The 25174-nt window shown below is 50.7% G+C and overlaps 1 protein-coding gene across 2 annotated transcripts in view; it reads left to right on the top strand.

Moving 5' to 3' along the window:
* SMAD6 (SMAD family member 6) overlaps positions 1 to 25174 on the top strand; it is a 73761-nt gene that overhangs the window by 11499 nt on the left and 37088 nt on the right. The window contains exon 3 of one of the 2 annotated variants that reach the window (XM_037833613.1): positions 1122 to 1187. In XM_037833613.1, the coding sequence (XP_037689541.1) occupies positions 1122 to 1187 (66 nt within the window). Of the gene's footprint in view, positions 1 to 1121; positions 1200 to 25174 lie in introns of both variants that reach the window. The other variant, XM_037833612.1, reaches the window with a different exon arrangement.

Raw genomic sequence — 25174 nt, 5'->3', positions numbered from 1 at the left:
ATATATATATATAAAAGGCCAAATTGGTTAATGTTTCATCTTCCCATTCCCTAAGCCATGTGGTAAAAGGAAAAAATTCCTGCAGGACTGAATGGAATTCTAGCCAGCTAGGGCCGAGGCCAGTGGTTTTGTCCCAGAAATCCTCTCAGCCTGGAGGGTTTCTGCCAGGCCAGGTGGGACCTGCCAGGACAGAAGAGGAAGATGAAAATGCCTTGGGTCTCACAGAACGTGCCGTCAGACCTGTGGACAGACCTCACCCTAAAAGGGCAACCTCCCATTGCTGGTGACAGAAGCACAGACCCAGGAAAAATCTTCCAAGCACACCCACCCCAAGAGGCATCGACTTGTCGGGCTAGCCAGCTCAGTGTTCAAGAGAAAATGGAGCCCCTGTGCAAAAGAATTTCCCTTTCTCATCTAATTACACTGCAGATGGGAAAACAAATAATGCCATATGAAGTACTTAAAACTACTTTAAAGAAAGAAAAAAAAATGAGCACCTTAAAAAAGCAGTCCAGGCATTGAAACTTGCTGTGTGAGCAGGTTTGGATGATAGGGGGTGGGGGAGAGGGGAGAGAAAAAAAGTTAATCTGGGAGCAAATGCTTGAGCCCTTAATTAGAGGGGTGTAAGCGAGACAGAGTGAGGATGGCTGGTGACTTGTTAAAACAAAGTTTCCTCAGCTTCAGCGGGAGGAAGGAAGGAAGGAGGGAAGGAAGGAAGCAAGCAAGAAGGAACAACTCCAAGAATTTTAATGGTTGTAATTAAGTACAGCAACGATGAATTGTTTAGAGGCTTAATTTAACCTTAACCCGGGAGGTTCCAAGTTGCTACTTGCTTGGTCCCCTGAACCTGGGTTATTTCTGTGGTCAGGGCAATTGAAACTTTCTTGGGTGCCAGGGGCACAGCAGCCAGAGAGTCAGCACTTTCCAGCAGAGCTCCAGGGCTGGCCGGCCCCCGGTTGTGGGCTAGCGTGGGACAGGGTTCCAAAGTGGCATCAGGAAGTTGTGAGGGACATGCTGCTCTCTGCAAGCACACACAGGCACACATGCAAATGCACAAGAAGAAGAAAAGAGAAGGGACTGCCCCACAGCTAACTGAGTTCTCTTTCTCTTTCCTCCCACAGATCTGTCTGATTCTACATTGTCTTACACTGAAACGGAGGCCACCAGCTCCCTCATCACTGCTCCGGGTCAGTTCTCAGGTTGGCCTTTTTTCTCCTTGCTTGGCGCTGTTGTGTCAAAACTTTATAGAAGGTGACAGGTGTGTGTGTGTATGTGTGTGTGGCAGGGGGGCAATGGAAGCTTTTTTGATTTCCCCTTCTCCTTTTCTTTTCCTTTTCCTCCCACTCCTTGGAAGGGAAGATGGACAATGTTTTAATCCCTGGTGTTCTTGGGGTTTAGAAGAGTCTGTATGAGTGAAATCTGGAGATGATAATTTTTAAGTGCCTCTCAATGACTCATGTTAGCCAGCCAACCCTACCTTGTCTCTCAAGGAAATTATAAAAGCCCAGCACAACTCTCAATTCCTCATTTTAGCTAGGGATCCTCATCCCCCAGCTGCTGAGAACAGCAAAATGGATGAGCTGTACATTCATCTCTGTGGGCTTCTCTTCCTGTCCCCGCCCTGGGGGAGGGGCCGATGTGGAGGGTCCGAGAGTGGGAGGAAGAGGAGGAATGGGAAGGATGAGCTTGTGGGGAGGGTCTGGTGAGCAAGGAGTTTGCTGAGCGCCAATGGATGCTGGAGTAGGAAGCAGAGAGAACCCTGGTTTGGAGCTTCCTGCCCCTGCAGTTATGAGTTGGCCATAGAGACCCCCACATTTGGGGGAAGCCTTAAATCAAGGTTTCCCTGAGAAGTGAGAGGTTGGTGGTAGATTGGGGCATGTGAATGCCAGGAGGACGCCGGCGGCAAGACCTGTTGAGCCCTTTGGGACCATGCTGGGTGGGGTGCACAGTGGGGATGGGGTGGGATGGAGCAGACAGCCTCTCAGCTGGGGCTGCATCCCAGGTGGGCATGGCTTGATCTCTACGGGATTCTCTTTCTCTGTTTGTCTGTGTCTGAGTTCTCCTTCCTGTACCCACACCCATCTTATCATAGCAATAACAACAACCGTAGTCATAGCTGTCTGTTGAGGGTTTACTGTGGCCAGACCGTGCACTCAGCCCCCTTTAATGCATTATCCCAGAACAGGCCCAGGCTGGGGCAGTGGAGAATCTGAGAGGTCAAGTGACTTGTCCAGGGTCGCACAGTGGCAGGGCTATTGCCTCCAGGGTCTTAGGCACTGCTCTTAGGCACTGCCCTGTCACCCACTTTTTTGAAAGGGCTGCATGTACCTTCCATAAATTTATTTCTCACAAAGTTCCATCGTTCTTGCCACGGTGCTGGCTGCTCATAGCTGCCTGGCCATTTCCTGTTTCCAGAGCCCTTTCCTATCCATTCCCTATTCTCACCTTGACCATGGGAGATCACTGAGAGTACAGCCATTTCAGAGATGGAGAAACTGGAAGCTGGAGCAGGAGCATGACTTGCCCAGGGTAACAAGGTCATAAGGTGGGCTTATGGCACAGGGGTCACTGGGGTCCAGGTCCGCTGGGTCCCATTCCTGTCGGCCCTCTGCTCTCTGATGGCCCCTCTGTAATCGGGCCACTTCCTTCTCTTCCCTGCCTTTTGGCCTTGTCTGGTTATAAGCGCTTTCCCTCAGAGACCCAGCCAGATGAACATAAGACATTAGCGTTTCAATCCATTCCTTTTCCCTTGTGCATTTGTGGACAAAAGCCACAAAGAAACGAGAGGTTACGGAAAATGTTTGGATGTATGATTCTGCATCCCTGACAACTTTCAGAGTATATTGAATGTAGGTGGATTGCATTGGGATTGTTTGTCTGGATGGGTAGGTGACGCCCCCTCTTCTTCCCCCCAGCATTAATGGTGGAAATTCCTGTGTGTGGAGGTGCCTTACAGTTCTGGCATTTTTGCAGACACGGTCTCACTTGATCCCAGTCGTCCTAGATGGGCCTAGGGTGCCACTCAGGCTGGAGGGAGCAGACTCCAGAGCACCTGCAGGAGACCCCTCCCTCAATCTGGTTCCTAGGAGAGCTCACCCTCTGGAGGCTGAAGGCTGGAATCTCTCCAGAGACCTTGGGGCCATTAGGTTTTGCTGCCTTTGGGGCCTAGCCAGTCTGTGTTGAGAATTTCCTTTTAGGTATCTCAAAGCAGAGTTTTTGCTACTGGACAAGGAGACAGCTCTTGCTGCTCTTGACAGTGAATGAGGGCTGTATGGCTCTCGATAAAACTTCTTGTCCAGTGGCCTGGGATTCTAAGAAGCTGAAGGATATGGGGAAGAATTGTAGGATTTCCTACGGCAGGGAGATTGGTGTGAGTTCTGGGTGTCCTCAGTAGGTGAAAGAAGCTTTCCCCATCATGGTCATCCAGGCCCCTTCTAGGGACGATGTGCATCCCCTCTCTCCACGGGGCCTCACTGTTTAGTTTCAGTGGGCTATACCTGACCCCTGTCCTCCGGGAGCTCCCAGTGGGGCTCAGGGAGGCATGTCCTAGGGGATGAGGAAAGGCCCAGAGCGGTGACAAGTCTCAGTGGATGGTGAAGGCACATGATGGCATGCAGGAGGGCAGGGTGGGAGGTGAGGGGCAGAATGTGTTGGGCCAGGCCAGGACATTTGATGTTCAAGGACAGAAAATGATGATGATGACAACAGTGGCATTTATTGACCCTCAACTGTGTGCCAGACTCTCTGTTAAGTACTGTCCATTCTCCGTCTCGTTGACTTCTTACCATAACCCAGGTGAGGAAACTGGGGCTCAGAGCTGGGCTAACTGCCCAAATTCCCAAATTGTAAGTGGCAGGCCTGGGATGTGAGCCTGGGCAGCAGCAAGGGTCTACCCAGAGTGGGGAGGTGAGTCAAGATGGAGCAGTCAAAAGGCATCTGGGGGCAGCCTGTCTGATTTGAGTACCAGGGTCCGGGAGTGGGGCGGGGTGACAAGGGTCACAGCGTTCTGTGCTTGTCCAGGCTGCCACCGGGCAAACGTTGTGGATGACACCACGCCAGCCAACTGCCCTCGGCCCCGTCTGTCTCCGACATCCAGAGGGGCTGCTGTCCCTGAGAGCCTCGTCCCACTCTGTCCCTTGGGACAGGTGTCCTGCTTGTGCAGGGGTCCTTGTTTGTCTTGCACAATGACAATCCCAGCGCCCAGCCTGGAGTTTTCTATTTTTACCCCAGCTTCAAGGTCTCTGCTTCACCTTCCTGTCCTGTTGTTGAGGCCAGTTTGGGGAATGGTGGGGGTTTGGAGGCTCAGGCACAAGCCTGGGCAGGCAAGGGCACATCAGTGGGCAGGGCAGGGGGCGACAGGAAAGAAAACGATCTTATTTCAGGTCTCTGCTGAGTAACAGGACACTCCCATTCAATCTCTACATTCAATCCAAATTTAGACATCTGATCCCCACTAAACAGATGAGAAAACTGAAGCTCAAAGGGGTCAAGTGGCCTGACTGAGGTCAGTGAATTGGGGCAGAAAGTGAGGCTTTTATCAAGTCTAAAGACTCTTACACTAGGAGTTTTCAGTGGGGCTTTGGGTAGAATTGAAAGGCTAGAGGTCCCTCTGATATCCCTGCATTCAGAACCCTGGCGTTCTGGTTTCCTTCCTAACTCAGGGCCTTGGGTGCTGCCCCTTGTGACTGTCTCTTCGGGCCATCCTCTTCCTCTCTGCTGCATCTTTACCCTTCTCCTGTTTTCTGCATTTCAGTTTAGCATTGGGAGGAAATCAAGAAGATTCACTAGTTAAAGAAATTCATACACTGGTGTGAGTGGCAAATGCTTCTTTGCCATTTTAAAGTGGAATATGCCATAATTCAAAGACTTGCAGGATGAAAGGCTGCCTGGGAAAGGTGGTTCTGAGTAGGGCAGGGCTCTTCCTCCACCAATAGGATGAGCGTGAGACAGGAACCTCAGCCAGGCCAGGCTGGGTGCTGGGTGCTGGGTGAGCTCTGGGGCCTTTAAAGAGTGTCTGAAGTGGGGGCTGCTTTAGGATCCAGGCCTGCTGGCTCCATGCTGCGGGGCTGGGCAGTGGGGCAGTGGGCAGGCTTCCCTAAGAACCAACGGCTTCCCTCTGGTATCCGATTCTAGTGCCTGTTGGGTAACTGCTCAATGCTTTATTAAGCACCTACTCTGTGCAAGCTGTGATGTAAGCTGCATAGCGTGGGGCCCAGGCAGTCCCTTCTGGTGATCTTGATTATATAATGTGCTGGTATCTCGGTCCTGAGAGCATGGTTCTTTTTAGAGCTATGTCAGTGAGGGAGAGCCCCTCATTTTACAGGAAGGCCCAGGGAAGGGAGCTACCCAAGACTACCTGGAGCATTGGAGGTTGAGCGGGCTATGGGAGACTTTCCTCCATCACCCCAGACTGCAAGCTCCTTGAAAGCACAGATCATTATATAGGATGACAGATTTTGGAAACAGAGGCTCAGAGAGGTTAGGAGGCTGGCTGAGGGCTGCACAGAAGGTATAAGTAAGGGGAGCCAGGTTACAACTCAGGTTGGTCCTTGCTGCCCGCCTGTCACCTGGTAGGAACTGCACCATTCTTTTTCCCTTCCCTCTCAGTAGTTCCTCAAGAGGTGGCCCTGGGTTTCAGGACTGTCTGATGCTCAAAATCTGTGCCTACAGAAGTCAGGGGGGGCATGCATCTGTGCAGTATCATTTCTTGCTTCTTCCTTGATTATGGGACCTGACTGTTTTCCCCTCTGACATCTTCATCTAACACAGACTCTAGAGCTCTGCTTCTCCAAGGCGCTCATTTCAGTGCAGTCCATGCACACTTAGCCTCTACACCAGTGGCAGGCAGAGGAGCTTGGGCTCTGCAGCACTGCACCCTGGGTTCAAGACCTGGCTCTGCCATTTACTAGCTGTGTGACCTTGGGGCAGTCACTTAACCACTCTGTATTTCAGTCTTCTTGCCTGTAAAAGGGACGATAATAACAACATATTCCTTGTGCTGAGGGTTACATGAGGCTATGTCTCTGAATTAGCCAAGGCCTGGCACATGGCACATGGAAGGTGTGTCAGGTACTGAGCTCAGGACTGAGGGTCCAGGGATAAAAGTTGCAGCATCTCTGCCTTCAGGGTAGTCACCGACAGGTGAAGATGCAAACAGTAGTACAGGGATAGAAGTGGTCAAGAGGCAGTCTAGAGGAGACAGAGATTAGTGATCGACTCTTGGGTGGTGGGGAGGCTGCCTGGGAATGCTTACTGTAAGAGGTGATATCCAAGTTGGGTTTTGAAGGACAAATGGGAGCCTACCAAGTGGCAAGTTTTGGAGACGGGAGAGGCATTCCAAGTAGGAGGAATGGCACGTGCAAAGGCCTGGATGTATGACGACAGCCCGATGTGGTTGAGAAACCAAAGGAATTTAGAGGGATTTGGGTTGCAAAGTGCCAGGTGTTGGTGGGAGATGAGGCAGAGGGGTGGCCAGGGCCTAGGTCATGTTTTCCTAAAGCTTTTTTCACTGAAGCATAACACACCTACAGAGTACACATTAGAGTCCAGCTCAGTGAATTTTCACAAACTGATCACAACCAGATAATGGGCAGAGCCTGCATAACGGTTCCTGTCCGTGACCATGCTCATTGCCTGTGGGCCCTGGGGCTGCTGCAGGCTGAGTGGTTTAGAACTGACAGGAGGAGGGCAGGGGAGAATGTTTTCGCTGAATAGGGTTTCATTTCTCTTCGGAGAGCAGAAAGGATGTTTTTCCTGCAGCTGAGGGCAAATGGTGCCCTGACACATTCAGACTTGACCCTAGGTTGGCCCGTGTGGTTTTAAGAGGTGACCCTCGTGTGGTGCCTCCATCCATTCCCCTTCCCCCCGGGGTCAGGCTCCAAGTCAGAGCTGAGCGGGAGCCCGGCCTGGAGGTGGTGGACAGGCTGAGCTCCCAGGCCAGGACCAATTCGGAAACGGCTCCGGCCTCCTCAGCTTTCCTCAGCAAGGCGGGGAGGGTTGAGGGAGCACTCACCTCCCTTAGGGACTCACATCAAGCCCCTGCCGTGTTTATGTTTTTGTTTTTAGCTTTGACCCTCAGAAGAAAAAAAGCCTTCTTCCTTCCTTAAACCCCACCCTGGGTACTCACAAAGGGACCCATTCTTCCTGGGCTGGTTGTTTGAAGCTGGAGCAGGGGTGGTGGGGGTGAAGGGCAAGAGTGACAGAGGTGACTCCAGCAGTCCAGGAAGGCCAGGTGGTTGTGGAGGGGGCCATGCCGACCTGGCTCTGCTGAGAGGCAGTGTGGGGTGGTGGGCAGCACACAAGGGCAGTTTCTAGCCTTGGCTTTGGCTTTCACCTCAGGCAAGAGCTTTGCCTCTCTCTGCTCAGTGTATTCAGCTGTACACTGGGGCCATTGGGCCACTGATGTAAGGGGCCCCCTTGGTGCCGATGTTTTCTGGGTTGTAAGGCTCCAAGGCCTTGGGGGTTGTGCAGAGAGCCGGGGCTTCCAGCCGGCAGCATCTCAACTTCTCATTGTCTGAAAGCAAACCTCTGGCTTGAGACAAGGTCACACGGAGGGAGGGAATCAGTCTCCTGGACCCCCTGTCCCAGAGCACTGGAGCTTGGAGGCTGGAATAGGGATACACTTGATGGATGAGAAACCCAAGGCCCGGAGAAGGTGACTTGGCAGAGGTCACCCAGCTCTTAGACCCTCCAGGGTCTAAGAAAAAGATCCCAGGGCTGGTGTGTTTCCTGGCAGTAGACTTTTAGGTGACAAGTCAATGTATTAAACATTTATTGAGAACTGTATGCCAGTGGCAGGTGATATAAAGCAGAGAAAGCCTGGATCTTCTCCTCCAGGAGCTGATAGTTGAGAAGAAGAGGCAGACAGAAAATAAAGAATGGTGGACAATTGTGCCAAGTGCTTCCCTGGAGATGTGGACAAGGCCTTCTCACCAGCACAGGAAAGGGGGACTCTGTTGGGGTGGGAATAGGGGCATTCAGGGAAAGCCTCAAGAAGGTGATTCTGAGTTAGGTTTTGTAGGATAACTAGGAGTTCACCAAGGAGATAACAGGGTATAGACAACAGTTAGAAGGAACAGCTTGTTGTAGAAGCAGGGAAGTGTGCAATAGTATCGTGTATTCCAAGAGTTCGGTCATGGCTAGAAAGCGTTAATCTTTGAGAGATGGGCAAGTGGGAGAAGATGAACCAGAAAGGTTTTTCTGAATACTGGAAGAATGGGCTGGAGCAGAGGGATTGTGGTCACTGGGGCCAGGAGATCCCTGGGGTATCCGTGACACTGAAGAGGCTCCGAAATTGGTCTAGCACCCAGCAGAGGACCTCGTCCGTGGCAGAGGGTCATTGTGGAATGAGCTAATGAATGCATTTTTGCCTGAAATAAAGAGATATCCAGAGAAGGCACAAAGAAATAAAGACAGAAACATCTTCACACACATTCCATAATCCCAGCAGCTAACACAGAGCTCTGTGGCTGGTGGTGAGTCCTTCCAACAGTCTATGAAGTGGCCACTTTTATTAGCCAAATAAAAGAAGGTGGGAACGGAGTCTGAGAGGTTGAGTAACCTGCCCAAGGTCACCCAGCTAGAAAGAGGTAGGACCGGGATTGGAACCCAGGCAGTCTGGCCCCTGTTGGGTTCCCTCAGTAGGGCTGGCACGGAGCCCCCCTGCTCCCTGAATGATGCTGGACTCCCTGGGTCCCCGAGATGCTGCCTAAACAACTGCCTTCTGGACCCGAGCAGCTGTGCCCATGGAGGGCTGCTGAATGAGTAAATTAATGAGACAATGCAAGGAAGCAAGTTTGCTTCGGACCCTGAACTGGCGGGTGGGTGGGCTTCTGAGAGGAGGCTGTGGGGCCAAGTGCCTGCCCAGGGCTGCTGGCCTCCAAGCTGGAGGCCGATGGCCCCCACCCCTCACCGGGGGAACAGGCAGGTTTTCTGAGGAGACCTGGAATTCCAGAAAATGCACTTGGTTGCATCCAGCCTAATCACAACCATGTGTCTGCTAGGCCCCATGGCCTGCCCCCCTTCTGCCCCAGTGACTGCAGCCCCACTGGCACGCTTTCCTCGGGCGTCGCTAACAATCGGGAGCTGCGCTCGAAAGTTTCCTTGTCAGGGTAGAGTGGCTGTTGCCAAGAGCTACTTCTTTGATGCAGAAAATGTATCCTGAAGGTACTTTGTCAGATGTTTTTATATTAAACATTTTCCCTCCGTGGCCCTTGGCTGCTGAGGGAAGCAGAGACGCGTTGCTTTTCCAGTCGCCCTTTGTGGAAAGAATTTCTGACATTCATGGGCCTTTTCCCTGCTCCCCCCAGCCAGAAAGGGGCAGGCCTCAGGAGCTGGCACCTCTGCAAAGCAGGGGCCGTCCTGGCCTGAGGGGTGGACGCTGCCCGCACCCCGTGGTAGAAGCTTCTGGATTTGGAGCACCAAGAAGTCCTGTGTCTGGGGCAGACATCAAAGCCACCGTTCCAGACTGCAAGGCGAAATGCTGCAGAGATGTTAATTGATCTTTGAAAGGAGAAGTTGGGAGCTCAGAGATAGGAGCCTGGAAGTCATTTTAATCTCGGGTTAGGCCGGTAGAGCCAGCTCTGGAAAGAGCTGGGAGAAGCTTGGCTGCCAGGCCTTGTGTGCTGTGTGGGGGACGGGCTCTGTCACACGACCTGCAACTGGACTGGGCTGTGGCCACTGTGTGGCTCCTCAGCAGCCCTGGGAGTCAGCGAAGGGCGAGGGGCTTTTCTGGGCACCCAGAAGGCTCTGCAGGTATGGTCAGTGGGGTGCGTGGTGGGGAGGGCTGCGCTGCTCCCTCCTCCTTGGCTGAATGGGGTGAAATGTCCACGTCTGCCCGTCCGGGGTGTGTGTGCCCAGGAAGTCTAGTATGGTGGCTCTCCCACCCTTCCCACCCTTCCGCACTCTACAAATTCCCTGTCCCCACTCACCTTCCTCCTCGGCCTGATGTCCAGAGACTGGGGGAAGTGCTCCAAGACCAAGTGCCAGGTCCCGGCCCTGCCACTCATGTGCTGTGTGTTCTCTTGCAAGTCATGCAGCCCCTCGAGGCCTCAGGTTCTGCCCTGGGAACGAGGAGGCTGCTAGGCCTGAGGGATGTACAGCATCACTCCCAGGCCTGCCCTCCGGCCTCCCGCGATTCCGAGCCAGGGGTGCCTTGAGGACTCCACAGAAGAGGAGGCACTGTTTTCAAAGCAAAAAGGCTCTAAGCTGCTCTTCAAGGGCAGATGCTGGGAATGGGTCTTGGGGGGCTCGATTCTGAGGGCAGGGCCTGGGTCTTCCCCACCTAGCCCCCAGCTCAGGGCCTGGCGTGCGGTAGATGTTGGGAGTATGTTTGTGATTCACAGAAGGGCCCCCCCAGCATTCATAACAGAACAGATTTCACAGAGAAGCCAGGGCTTCTCCATACCTCCTTAGCTCGGATTGTCTGTCTCAGGCCCAGGGAGTCTCTGGTTTGGGTTGGGGGAGCTGGGGTGAGATGACATCTCTGGGGCCTCCACTGTTGTTGGATCTGAGGAGGGTGGAGAGGGAGGAGGAGAGGTAGAAGGTTCCTGTGGAGAGGGGCCCTGTCTTGTTCTCTGTGTCTGCCCAGCTGCCTCTCTGCCACCTGTCCTCTCCTTCACATGACAAAGGTCAGAGGGTTGGAAGCCCAGGCTTTGGGGACACAGACCTGCAATCTAAATCACTCGGTCTCCCTTTTTGCAGCCTTAGTTTCCTCTTCTGAAAAGGGGGCTGGCTTGGCAGTATCTCATGGGGCGCTACAGAGATGGAACGTGTGCAGCAGGGAGCATGGGGCCTGCACTCATTTAATTCTCAGGTAATGGCATTAAGTGAATTGGTAATCAAGTGCTAGCTTGCGGGATAGGATTATATGAGGAGGTGAAATCTGTCAGTGAGCAAATGTTGACCACTCTGAGCCTAATGTGTTTGGGGGGTAAAGAGACGAGAAGATGCCCAAGAGATGGGGCTTTGTCAGAAAACTTCGAATCTAATTTAAAAGGTTGGGGAAAAAAATCTCCTCTTAGAGTGGAAGGGTAAATGTTGCTTCCTAACTGAACAGTGTGGGCTGGGAAAGAGCTGCTGCCCAGGGCGGCTGCAAGGGATGCTGGGATTTGAGCTGGGCTTGAAGGGAGGGGAGGGTTTCTCCAGGCTGGGGGGAAGGCCTCTCAGGCTAGGGAACCGCTGGGCAAGGCATGGAGGTGTGAAGATGCTTGTTCTGGGAATGGGAAGTGGTCCTGGCCCAGGGGCAAGGAATAAGGCTGACAGGGGGAGAAACTTTCTCTGTAGTAGGCCAGAGATGAGCATCCCGGAGATACTTTTCGTCAACAGATGGATTAGAGACTGAGTTTGTGTGGACCAAGAGTATATAGTGCTTTTTGCTTTTGTGTTTTTAATGTAAACTTTTTATTGATGTGTAAGATGCATATGGAAAAATGCACACATTACAGATGTGCAGTTTTCACAAACTGAACACATCCATGTAACAGCAACCCAGATCAAGAAACAGAACATTCCCCTCTTAGGCCTCCTTACAATCACTATCCCTCCCCAAGGGTAACTAACCTCGTCCTGCCTTCTAACACCGTAAACTAGTTTTCCTGCTTTTGAATCTGGTGTAAATGGAAGTACACACTATGGACTCTTTAGGGGCTGGCTGTCTTAACTCAACAGAATGTTTGTGAGATTCACCCATATTGTTGTGTGACGTTGTTGAACGTTCATTCTCAGCACTGAATAACAGTCCACTGTGTGAATGTACCTCAGTTCTCCTAGTTGGGATTATTATTATTCTATTTGTGGGCACTTGGGTAGTTTCCAGGTTTTGGTTCCTACACATGATGTTTTTCTGAGTATTCTTGTACAAGCTTTTTTGTGGACATAAGGACACATTCCTCTTGGGTATTTCCCTGGGAGTGGAATTGCTGGATTATACATCATATGTGTGTTCATCTCTGCCAGACTATTTCCCACGACCACCGCATTGCAGCCAGAAGCACTTGTAGGGGAATTTTGGTTCATTCCCCCCACTTCACAGATGAGACCCTGAGCTTGGTCCCACAGCCCCCGAGTGGCAGAACAAGGCCCAGACCTGGGGTCTCCCCTCTCTGTCTGCAGGGCCTCTACCCATAAGGAGGAGATGCCCATCCCTATTCACCTGAAATGGGACCCTCACTCACCTGAGGCAGGATTTTTAGCTCTAAATCCTTTTCTAAGGATTTTAGGTGGTGCACATTGGGAAAAACAAAAAGGAGAAAAGAGTGAAAGGAAACTAAACATTGGAAAAGAAGTGTGTTTCCAATAAACTGGGCCTTTCACCGGTAGCCAAAACATTACATTCCTATACCCCGGGAGCAGCTGCAAGCCCGGGTTCGCCTCTCTGGGCTGTAAATCTTGCTGGGAGCCGGGTCGGGGCACTCGCACCGTCTGTGGGACACACAGACAGGCAGTGTCCTTTGGGGCTGTGAGTCTCTGGATCTTGGGGTGACATCGTCATTTTTCCAGTGGGTTGGCTAAGCCCCAGGTGGAGGGGACGCGGAGGCCTCTTGTAAAAGCGCGGGGTCCCGGGCCTTCAGAGAAAGCGGTGTGTGAGTTACCGTAAGAGGTTTTCTTCGCTTGCCCACCCCCTCCCTTTCTTGGGTGCTTTGATGGGTTTGAGGTGTTTATAGGCTTGATTCATGACCGAGTTACCAGGGTTTTCCACGGAAATAACTTATTAAAGGGGCCGTGCACACAGCGGCATTGAAGTCTGGAGGGTGGTGTGCATCAAAGGGTGGCGGCGGGTGAGCCGGTCAGCATTTCTTGCGGCCCCGGCTCAAGATGCTGGCCAGGGCCGGCAGGAGGGGGCAGGACTGGGCTGGAGGGAAAACATTGGGCTTAAGAAAACACTCCTCAGACAAACCCAAATTCAGGTCCACGGAAAAGAAGGGGGAAAGTTAAAGCCCAGGATCCCGGGCCAGCCCCTCGACGTGGAGCTGCTCCTTGGAAGGAGATGCCAGCTGCCCACTGCCTGCTGCCAGGGATGGGTGGAGGGATAGGCCAGGCCATGGGGGAGAAGTAGTAGAGGGATTTTCTGGATCTCCTCTTCCTGAGAGTTCTTTTCTTTTAGTTTAACTACATCTGATTTGTCCTCTGAGGCCTATGAAAAGCCTTCCTTTTCCAGGAAGCCTTCAGAGATTGCTGCAGCCCCTGGAAGCCTTCAGAGATTGCTGCAGCCCCTGGTGGGCGCTCTCTTTTCTGAACTTTCAATGGCTTTCTTCTCTGTACTGCTCCCTTGCAGGGGGTTGGTCTTACTTTGAGTTTATCCTCTGTCCTCACCAGACCGTGAATGCCTTCTGGAGGTACCTGGGTCCTCCTCTGCCTCTTGGGGTTGTAACCAGGAAGCTGGTGGCCCTGGCACATGGCATTACCCATCTCACGCAAGAAGACGGGGTTTGGAGTCACCCCACCCCCACCCCCACCCCCAACTCAGTCCTGGCCCTTCACAGAAATAACATCAGTAACCAGAGGAGTAATAATAATAATAATGGCTAACATTTGAGTACAAAAACATGTAGTACACATTTTACCGTTTCCTGTTCTTGAAGCTCATTCATTCCCCGTCAGGTGGATTCTGTTACTATGCATTCCCATTCTACAGATGAGAAAACTGAGGCTCAGAGGGGAGAAGTAATTTGCCCAGGAACTGCAAGCTGGTAAGTGGCAGAGCTGGAGTTTGGACCTAGGTCTGCCTGACTCCAGAGCTTGAATCCTTGGATAAGTTGCTTTCCCTCTCTGGGCCAGAATTGCCCCTGAACCCTGATGTCAGTGAGTTCACAGACCTTGTGAGGCTCATTGTTGTTTGTTCTGGTTTATTAAGATACAGTCTACATATAGTAAACATTTTTAAAAATGTATACAGTTCTGTGTATTTTGACAAAAGTAAACAGTCTTGTAACCGCTCTCACACAATCAAGATGAAGAACGTTTCCATTACCCCCATTGTCCCATTGTTGTATCCCCAGCCTTTCCCCTACCCGTAGCTGTTGGCCATCACCAATCTGATTTCTGTCCCTATAGTTTTGCCTTTTCCGGAATATCCTATAAATGGAACTGTAACGTTAAATAGCCTTTTGTGTCTTTTTCTTTAACTCATCATAATGCTTTGAGTCATCCATGTTTTGCCTGTATCAGTAGTCTGTTCCTTTTTATTGCCGAATAGTATTCCATTATATGAATGTACCACAGCTTGGTTATCAATGTACCGGTTGATGGACGTTTGGGTTATTTCCAATTTTTTTTTTTTTTTTTTTTTTTTTTACTATTAACAGTTGTATTTAGGTTTTTGTGTGAACATAAGTTTTCAGTTCACTTGGGGAAATACCTAGGATTAGGGTTCCTAGGTTGTGTGATGAGGGTATGTTTAACTTTGTAAGAAACTGCCAACTATTTTCCAAAGTGGCTGCACCATTTTGCAATCCCACCAGCAGTGGATGAGAGTTCCAGTTATTCTCCATTCTCACCAGTCCTTGTTATGGTCAGTTTATTTTTATTTGAATTATTCTAAAAGATGTATCTTGGTATTTCCTTGTGGTTTGCATTTGCATTTTCCTAATGGCTAATGATGTTGCACTTATTTTCATATGCTTATTTGGCATCTGTATCTCTTCTTTGGTGAAGCATCTATCCAAATCTTTGTGTATTTTAGAAATTGTGTTCTTTTCTTATCATTGAGTTTTGAGAACTCTATATATTCTGGTTATCAGTCCTTTATCAAATGTGTTTTGCAAATATTTTCTCCTAGTTTGTAGTTTTGTATTTTCTTAACAATCATTTTAAGAACAGAAGTTTTAAATTTTGCTAAAGTCCAATTTATCAATATTTTCTTTTCATGCTTTTTGGGTCATATTAAGAACTCTTTGCCTAACTCAGGGTCACAAGGATTTATTCCTGTTCTAGATGTTTTATAGTTTTAGCTTTTACATTTAGGTTTATAATCCATGTTGAGTTAATTTTTATATGAAGTGTGAAGTATTGGTCTGGCTTCTTTTTTTTTTTTTTTTGCATATGAATATCTAGTATCATTTGTTACAAAGTGTCCCTTTTCTCTTTTGTATTTTGTTGGCCCTTTGTCAAAAATAATTGCCCATGTGTGTGGGGGTCTCTTTCTGGAGCCTTTGTTCTGTTCTGTTGACTTTATATCTATCCTTTCATCAGTATCACTGTCTTGTTTACTGTAGGTTTGTGGTAAGTCCTGAAATCAGGTAGCATGAGTCTTCAACTTTGTTCTATTTCAAAATTGTTTTGGCTATTCTAGATCATTTGCATTCCCATATAAATTTTAGAATTGGCTTGTTGATTTCTATAAAAAAGTTCTGCTGGGATTTTGACTGGAATTGTACTGAATCTTTAGATCAATTTGGACAGAATTGACATATTGACAATGAGTCCTCCAATCAATGAATATGGTATATCTCTCCATATATTTAGTCTTTGATTTCTCTCATACATATTTGATAGTTTTGAGCATACAAATCTTGCACATATATTGTTAAATTTATCTCTGAGTTCACTTTTCTTGATGCTATTGTGATTAAACTTTTTCCAATTATTGATTACTAGTATATAGAAATACAACTAAGTTTTTTATCATAAACTTCTGGCATAGAGTTTTTTGCTTGCATGCTGGTGCTTGATGTTGTGTTTCAGAGAAAGAGTTGTAAAGTGGAGAATTTTTTCTCCTGGATTGTCAGAAACATTACTTCTGCTTATGATGTTCCTGAAGAGAGTGTGTGAATTTATCTGACCGAGAGAGATGTGACATCTTAGGCAGGTCACCGCAGCCTTGGGTATCAGTTTCACGTCCTGTAAAATAGAATACAGTAAAATGGAAGAGACTGGAACTGGATGGCTTGGTGAGGTCCCTTCCAGCCCTGAGCCTGGGTTGAGTTCGGTGTGATGTTCACGTAAACCCCAGGACGGGAGATTTGGAAGTCCTCATCACGGGAACCCTCTCCTCATTTCACAGAACCGGCAGGATAGGGCGCTCGCCTGGGGCTGCACAGCGGCTGCCTGGAGAGGCCAGGTCTCCTGTTCCTCGCCCCCCACCCTGCACCCCGATTTGGACCGGGAAAGGCGGCCCAGCATGGGGACTGGGAGGTGACTGCTCAGCTGGGAAGGAGGGAGGGAGAGGTTGGAGAGAGGGCCATGGGTGCCAGCAGCCAGGAGGCCCTAGGCTTTCCCAGGAGCCACAACCCTCCGAAGTGGCCAAATCACATTTGGCTGTTTTCAATGTGTAAAGGCACTGTGCCTGGAAATGCAGATTTTGGCCGACTTTGCCCTGAGGTACTGAGTGTGGAGTTTATTTTTATTTATTTATTTGTTGTTGTGAGTGTGGAGTTCAAAGGCATTTAGTAACTCTCTGGTTTGGAATCAGGTTCTGGGCATCGCTTGGGACTTCATCAGTGCTCATTCCATTTGCTGCAACTGGGAGAGGGCAGGAACCCCCGTTCCCCTAAGTCACTGCAGGCAGCCCAGGAAGCTAAAGCAGGGGCCACAGGGCAGAGGGGAGAGGATGAAGGGCAGGGAAGAGCCTCATTAGTCCTAGAGACCCTGGCCTGGTCTTTATTTAATAGGAGCAGCTCTAAGCACCTTACACCCATTAGCTTTGCTTTTCAGGACACCCCTGTGAGTTATCATCCCACTGTAGTCACGAGGAAACTGAGGTCCATTGAGGTTTCGCAGGGAACAAGTGAAGGAGCTGTGATTTGGAGACAACGTTTTCTCTGCACCCAGACGCTGCTGTGCCCTTTCCACCCTCCATGCTACCTCCTGCTATAGAAGGCTCCTTGGCACGGAACATAGTGGGTCGTGGTGGCTGTGCCTCCTGGTTGGTGGGTGCTACCCAGGGTCCAGGCGGAGGACGGCGCCTTGGCCAGCAGGATAGCCACAGCCGAGTTGGCCTTTCCATCTCTCCCTCTTTAAGGATAGAAAGAAATGTAGACCCTGGCAGGATCCCCGAGAGGATGCTGGAACACCGTCTGTTCTAGTTTGCTAATGCTGCAGAATGCAAAACACCAGAGATGGATAGGCTTTTATAAAATGGGGGTTTATTTCACTACACAGTTACAGTCTTAAGGCCACAAAGCGTCCAAGGTAACACCTCAGCAATCGGGTACCTTCACCGGAGGATGGCCAATGGCATCCGGAAAACCTCTGTTAGCTGGGAAGGCAGCTGGCGTCTGCTCCAAAGCTCCGGCCTCAAAACGGCTTTCTCCCAGGACGTTCCTCTCTAGCAAGCTTGCTCCTCTTCAAAACATCACTCCCAGCTGCACTCAGTTTCCTCTCTCTGAGTCAGCTCATTTATATAGCTCCACTGATCAAGGCCCACCCTGAATGGGCGGGACCACACCTCCATGGGAACATCTCATCAGAATCATCTCCCACAGCTGGGTGGGGCACATTCCAAGCAAATCTAACCAACACCAAAACTTCTGCCTCACAAAACTACAAAGATAATGGCATTTGGGGGACACAATATATTCAAACCGGCACACCGTCCCAGGGCTCTTGATCCACACAAAAGACTTGGGACCTGAGGTGACCACAGCCTGCTGGCCACCAGAGCCACACCACAGTCCAGGGCTGGGCTGGAGCCGGAGTGGATGGCCTGGTGCTGGCCTGCTTGGCCCCCTTGCCTCTGCTGGAAGTTACGATTCTTTCCCCTGCCAGAGTCTTCCCCTTTGGGAGGGAAATCAGGAAAGGAATGGAAAACCTGACTGCATTTTTTTTTAAGATATGCAAAGTGAAGGACATAGGGGAAATGATATGAGGTACTTCAGCCAGAACAAACAAGCAAATAGCTAAATAAAAGGGAGCTAATTGAGGTTGAATCTGGGTGAGAGTTATCTTGTCTTAGGGAGTTCTTAGAAGCAGAGCCTGAGACTGGGATTGGATGCTTGTGGTTTATGGGGGGGCATGTGCTCAGGAGAAGGGAGTGTGGGAAGCAGGAGAGGGCAGCAAAGATGTCGTCTCAGCTTCGGCCTGATCCCCCTCCCACTGGGAGCCCCAGAGCAGGAGTTGGTGGCACCTTGAGACAAGGGGGTGGTGGGTCTTTTGTTCCCCATGTCAGTCAGTCATTGGCTGTAGGGTGTGTGTGCTCGTGTGCACACTCATGTGGGGTAACGGTTGCTGTGATCACCAGATCTGACCAGGGCGATTCTCCCTATTAAAGGGACGTCTGTGAACTATTAGCATCCCCAACCTCCCAGTAGCTGGAGATACAGGGACCTCGGTGGGGCAGGTAACAGCATCTCCCATGTGGATATATGAGGGGTTGTTACTATTCTTTTTACCTTTCATGTATGCTTGGGATTTTTCATAGGGAAAAGGAAAACCTGCTGAAACAAGGTTCTGAGAAAGAAGAAAAAGGGGCTCACACCCGTGCCCTTCTTTCACCTGAGTTATTTCACTGTTACAGATGGGGAAATTAAAGCGCAGAGAGGTTGAGTAACTAGCGCAGAACGTTAGCAAATCAAAATGTAGTATATCCAGTAATATTTGAATTTCAGATAAACTAAGAAAAAATTTTAGTCTATGTATGTCCCTTGCAATATTTGGGATAATTATAACCTAAAAGGTTATTCATCGTTTTATCTGAAATTCAGATTTAACTTGCATGTATTTTACCCGACATCAAAGCCTATGCTTTTCAACCCCGATAAGTATGGCATTAACAAAATGTTTTCAGAAGCATCATCTTGCCAGGTCCTCACAAGGATGCAGACTTAGACCAGAGGCCATTAGAATCATCCGGGCAGCTTTGGAAAAAATACTGATGCCCAGGTTTCACCCCAAACCAATTAAATCAGAATCTCTCTTGGAGTTCTTGTCTGTGTGTCCCACTCCCCACTCTCCTCACCATCAATTCATTTCTAAAACTCGGCAAGTGACTCTAATGAGCAACCCGGGCCAAGAATCATCGGCCTCTGCCTGGCTCTTGTTCTTGAATGTGGAAAGGAATAAACCAGAGACAAAGAGGAGACCTTCTGGCACCTAGAAAGTGCCCAAAGCCGCCTTGGGCCCAGGAATGCGCTGGGGAGAGGCAGAGAGCCTGTGCTCCATCAGGAGCTCTCATCACCCTCCCCACTTCAGCGTCCTCCCTATGGCTTCCTGCTACCAGCAGGCGGAAGTTCAGCCTGGCATCTGGGCCCTGCCCCAGCCCTTGTCCTAGCTCTTCTCTCTACTTGGAGTGCCCTGCCCGTCTGTTCTTTGTCCATCTGGCAAACTCCTTTCCTTCTGAAGGTCCAACTCACATGTCACTTCCTCCCTGGCCCTGCCCTGTCAGCTCCCCAGCAGAGCTGGTCACTTCATCCTCCATCAACTCTTGGCGCAGGTTTTGGCGATAGCACTTCACTTCTTGGCAGAAGTGGGAGAGAGCTGCTTGCCCCTTTCACTAGCTCGGTACTTCTCCATGTCCTGTTCCCTTCTGTGTCGCCAGCACATGGCATGGGGCCTGTGTGGTGTGAGCACTTGCATTGGAGGGAGAGGAAGGATTTTGTTGGGACGGCAGGGTCCAGTCTGTCTTCCTGGCTCCACTGTCCCCGGTAGGGTACTCCTCTCTCGCCACTTCTCTTCCTGGCTGGCACTTAAGCCATTTGCCTGGAGCCCAGGCCTTGTGCAGCCCAAAGGTAAACAGGTTTATAACAACTTGGAGGAAAAAAAAAAAAAAAAGCAAGTGAGCCAGGAAGTCATGCAGTGCCAGCACTGGGCCTGGGTAGGTGGAAAAAGGCCCCTCTGGCAAATGCAGAGCCTTGCAGCCAAGCTCCAGCCGGCCGGGGTTGAACCTCCGCTTCCCAGAACTCTCTGGATAAACATGGAAGCAAAGCACGTGGCCTCCCACCCTTCAGAAATGGGCCACGGCCGCTGGAGAGGACCGAGGGGCTGCAGAGGAGGCAAGGGGAGTGAGGACCCCAGTTAGGAGAGGAGGCTCACTTGCTTTTTGCAGCCTCATACTTAATTCTGCTGCAAACATATGCTAAGCCACCTATCAGCTATTTTTACCTCAATGGCTGGGGGCTCAGGGATCAATAAAGGAGACCCTGTCCATCAGGAGCTCTCTTTCTTGTGGGGCAGACAGTTCCAGGACAGGGGGACTAAGGAGCTAAGGTTGGGGATGGCAAGGGCACGGCCGAGGTGTGCAGTGGGTGGATATGGCCCGTCTCGGGCTCCGAATTGAGCTCTGGGTGCTGGTGTGTATGGTCACTCATCAATATGTCTGTCCCTTTAACAACCTGAAACCTTAGAGGAGTGCATAAAATGAGTATCACAGTAATCCAGGACGTTTGGAAAATAGAAAAACATTGCCTGATATAGAACCACCACACTCAGTTTCCTTTGTGTCCCTTTATCATTTTACCTCATCCACCCATTTTCACACGCTGACAGTACAGTGGCAGAGAAGATAACATTTTCCTTTGTGCCCTCTTCATCTAACATCACATTGGAATCACTTTTCCATGTGGCACCCCCAGGCTTCCATGTGCTGATGAATAACTGCTTTGTCCACGGGGCAGGTCTGCCCCTAAATCTTCTCCAGGAGGTGGGTGGGATGTGAGGGTGCAGGCTGCATTTGGGGTCAAGAGCAGGTTCAGGTGGATAGGCTAACCTGTGAGAGGAACGAGGCAAGGCAGTGGACAAGACGGTGGACGGTGGAAGCTGAGACCGTCTATTGGGAGTCTTTGAGTCCATGAGGTGCAAACATGGGTGTCCCTTTCTTGGTCCTGTGTCACTGATGGGTAACCAGGTGGAAACTGCTCAAGTCTGCGGCCTTCTGGGCACTAGAGGTGACCAGCAAGTGGTTTGACGTGTCCATCTCCCGGGGAGAGCCCTCCCCGGCTCTCTAACTCCCAGCACAGCACACAAGGATGGGGTGGGTGGGCCGGCAGGATCTGCTGGACCAAGTTGTGCAGAATAGAGCCCCCAGCAAGGGATGCGGGGGTAGGGTGGCGGGTGGGGTGGGCAGCAGTGGAACCTTTATGGTTTGCTTAAAACATACCTGTTCGCTTTTGTTTTTCAAACTAGCACATGGCTCATTGTTGGGAAATTTGGAAAGCGTAGAAAAGAGATGGGTAGGGGGGAACTCCCATAATCCCACTCTCCAGAGATAACTGCTGTTAACATTTTAGCTTATTCTGTTTAACTTTTTTTCCATTAAAAATACAATTTTGCATCTTGCCCTTTCCCCTCAGCATTACATATATATTTTCCCATGTCATTAACACTCTTTATAAACACTGTTTGGATGGCTGCGTTCTATTCCTGCCTACAAATCTGCCAGGGCCGACATGTTGGCTTGTAATTGAACACCTGGCCTCCCAGGTGGAAGGATCAGCAGGAATCTCCGTGGGAGGTGGGGATTTGGATTTGCCAGCAGTGCAGGTGGGGCTCTCTCACCCCATCAGCACCCCACTGAATCGCAGCTGGAGGGTGTTGTCCACCCTGCACTGGCCTGGCCCCAGGGAGGTGGACGCCCCGCCTGGATGGCATTGACCACTCCCTCCTCTGGGCTTCTACAGCCCGGGGCACTGTCTTTCTCTGGTCACCCCAGCTGGGGGCCCAAGTGGGCATTAGCCCTCCTTTCTGGACTCCCAATGAGGAGGAGTGTTTGGCCCTTCTTTAGTCTTGCTGACTTTGCACGGTATGGCTTTGGAGTCAGGCCGTCCAAGCCCTGTGGTGCAGTAGCCTTGTGCCCTTGGGCAAGTTCCTTAACAGCCTTGGTTTCTTCTATAGAATAAGGGTGATAGCAACGGCCGCCTTGCCAGGTGAAAATGAAGTAATATATGCCAGGTGCCTAGGACTGTGCCAGGGGCACAGTGGGGGTTGTTACAAGTTGTTTCCACGGGTTTTTCTATCTTCTCGCCCTCCTCTCACCCTTTTACCCGCACTGCGGTTGACAGGAATGAGCGACCCCAGGGGTAATGGTTGACTGGAGTTGAATGAGCCAACTTTGCTTCCTTTTCTTCTGCCCACACTCTGGTTGGGGAAACTGAGGCCACCCTGAAGTTCCGCCTACACCCCGTGACTCTTGGCAGGTCCCTGAGGGTGGCTTAGGAAATGCCTTTGGACATTCAGGAACACACTGGATACATCAGTTGGTGAGCCAGGGAAATTAGCACTAACGAGCTCATTTCGATAGCAATGAGCTGAATCTCCCTCCAGCTGCCAGACATTTACGAGGCTGGCTGGGTGCCGATGGCCGGAGGCCTCCAATGGCCCTCATCCCTCAGCCTTCCTTCCGGCTGGAAATAATTCGTATTTAAAAAATAACAATAATAAAAAAAAAAAATCTCCATCTCCTCTGGCCTTCTGGTTCCTTCGGTCCCAGGTGGGGAGAGGGTGGAGCCGTTTGCCCTGTAAACTCTGTGCAGGGCAGACAAGAAAGGCTCCTGTTCTCCCCTCCCTTACGCCAGCCTCCCCGCCTCTGCCAGGAGGTTGGCTACTCCACGGCCCCGCCTGAGGGGACCCTCTGTAGCAGCGCCTGCTCTTAGTTGGGGAGAAATTGCATACATTTCAGCAGGATCTTTCCTACTCTGGGCCTGTTTCTCCATCTGTAAAATTGGGCGACGTTGGGTGGAAGGACTTGTAACTTTCAGACCAGTATTGTATGGAAATCAGAATTCCAGGCTTGGTGTGGGAACCAGCCTCACCTGGAGCAGGTGTGAAATGCAGGTGCCCAGGCGTGCTAAGTCAGAATCTCCGGGATGGGTCCTGGGGACATACTTTTGTTTTGGGGAATTTTTAAAATATTGAGATCAAATTCACATTACATAAAACTCACTGTTTTAAAGGATATGATTACGTGGTTTTTAGTATATTCACAGTGCTCACCATCACCATTCCCTAATTCCAGAGAAGCATACGTTTTTAGCGAGTGACCCAAGAGGTTCTCATGTCACCGCCCTCCGCAAGGGTGTGTCCCTGAGGCGTTGGTTTTGACCCTGGCAAGGCTGCTCACCTAGTGGGGTTTTGTGCTGAGAGAATCAGGTTTGGGGACCATGATGCATTAACGTGTGGTATCTCTGGGAGGAGGCCAGACCTGGGGGTGGGGTGGGGTTGGGGGGTGAGTCCCCACAGTTTTCCAGGGAAGCAGAAGCCCCGCCCCTTTCCCCCGCCCCTCCCCCAGCCTTGTCCGGAGTTCCACACACACTGCTGCAGGTGAGCAGGGACTGACTTGGGGCTGTGACCCTTTAGCCTGGGATTCTCTGGGCAGCCTGAGCGTTGGGGCTCACAGCCAGGACACGGGCACAGCAATGGCCTGTGGGGCTCTCCCCACCCTGGGGCTGCCATTTTTGGAACCTCGTCTTGGCCCACCCCTCCCTGTCTGAACACCCCTGCTCTGAGCACCCCCTGTTGTGATCTCACCGATGTCACACCCCATCCCCCACAAATTCCCCTTGAGGAAACCACACCTCACAGGCTTTTGTGGGGGGGGGGTGGGGGTCACAGAGCCACAAGGTCTGGGATGGGGTGGGGGTGGCAAGTGACTTCAGTTCCCACGGGGTCTTTTCCCACTCACCCTCAGTTCACTGCGAATGGCTCAGGGCTCCCACCCTAGCCAAGACTGTGCTTGGAGGTGTTGAGCAGGTGCTTCCTCCTGGACCTTCCCTGCAATGAGGCAGTTGATAGACCCACTCATAGTCCTCTGCAGCTCTGTGATTGTGGTGCTGGGGCCCCGTGGGGTTCCAGTCAGCTCCCTCGGACAGGAATCAGCAGCAGTGCCCTTGCTGATTGGCCCCTCCCCTGGGAGGTCAGCTCTGTGCCCCAGTCCTGGCGAAACTCACGGCCCTCAGGGTCACCACCCGCATGTCTGACCCTGTTCACTGTCAGTGCCCCTTCCCAAGTCCCCAGCCTTACGTAGGAAGGCAGCCACCTTGGGACTGCCTGCTGGACTCCCTTGCCTGAACCTGGCTTTTTTCTCAACCTGGGAGCTTTTTTTTTTTTTGATTAAATTCAGTTTTATTGAAATATATTCACATACAATACCATACAGTCATCCATGGTGTACAATCAACTGTTCACAGTACCATCATATAGTTATGCATTTATTGCTATGATCTATTTCTGAACATTTTCCTTACATCAGAAAGAATCAGAATAAGAATAAAAAATAAAAGTAAAAAGAACACCCAAATCACCCCCCCCATTCCACCCTATTTTTCATTTAGTTTTTGTCCCATTTTTCTTCTCATCCATCCATACACTAGATAAAGGGAGTGTGATCCACAAGGTTTTCACAATCACACTGTCACCCCTTGTAATCTACCTTGTTATACAATCGTCTTCAAGAGTCAAGGCTACTGGGATGGAGTTTGGTAGTTTCAGGTATTTACTTCTAGCTATTCCAATACATTAAAACCTAAGAGGTATTATCTATATAGTGCATAAGAATATCCACCAGAGTGACCTCTCGACTCCATCTGAAATCTCTCAGTCACTGAAGCTATGTTTCATTTCGCATCCCCTTTTTGGTAAAGAAGATGTTCTCAATCCCATGATGCCGGATCCAGATTCATCCCCGGGAGTCATATCCTGCCTTGCCAGGGAGATTTACACCCCTGGGAGTCATTGACCTGGGTGTTTTTACTGTGTTCTTTCCCAAATCCTCAGACATGATATCCTTTCCTTGGAACCCCCCACCTGTAGCTGGGCATGCTAGAGCCCTGCTGTCCCTGTCAGCCTGTGCTGGCCCACCCTGACTGTGTGCCCTTTCCCTCATCTGGGAACTAACAAGTCCCCTCTAGCTCTGCCCTGGATGTGGCATCTGCCCCAGGGAGGCCAAGTGGTGGGTGTTCATGCCCACCGGCCAGAGACCTGCAGTGCCTCATTGCAGGTGGAACTCTGGGCATCCCTTGCAGTCTGCAGTGTGTCCATGGTGAGAGAGGGTCAGCGGAGGGTCTGTTTCTTAGAGGGATTGGTGGCTCTAAGGTGATCAGTTTTCTCCAAGCGTCCCACCCAGCCCACGACTCCCACCAATCCCACAAGGCTGACTCGAGCTACATTCTCTTGGGGTGGCTGGTGAGGCCTTGGCTGGTGAGCAGGAGCCTCTGGGCTGGGAGGGACTCACTTTCTGCATCTGTAAAATGGGCCTCCACCTGAAAGGGCTTTTGTGAGTGTGGCGTGAGGTGATGTACTGTTGCCTTCC

This window comes from Choloepus didactylus, chromosome 4, assembly GCF_015220235.1.
Source record: "Choloepus didactylus isolate mChoDid1 chromosome 4, mChoDid1.pri, whole genome shotgun sequence".
Classification (NCBI taxonomy): Eukaryota; Metazoa; Chordata; class Mammalia; order Pilosa; family Megalonychidae; genus Choloepus; species Choloepus didactylus.
The sequence above is the reverse complement of the archived record's forward strand: the minus strand, read 5'-3'. Positions and strand labels throughout refer to the sequence as shown.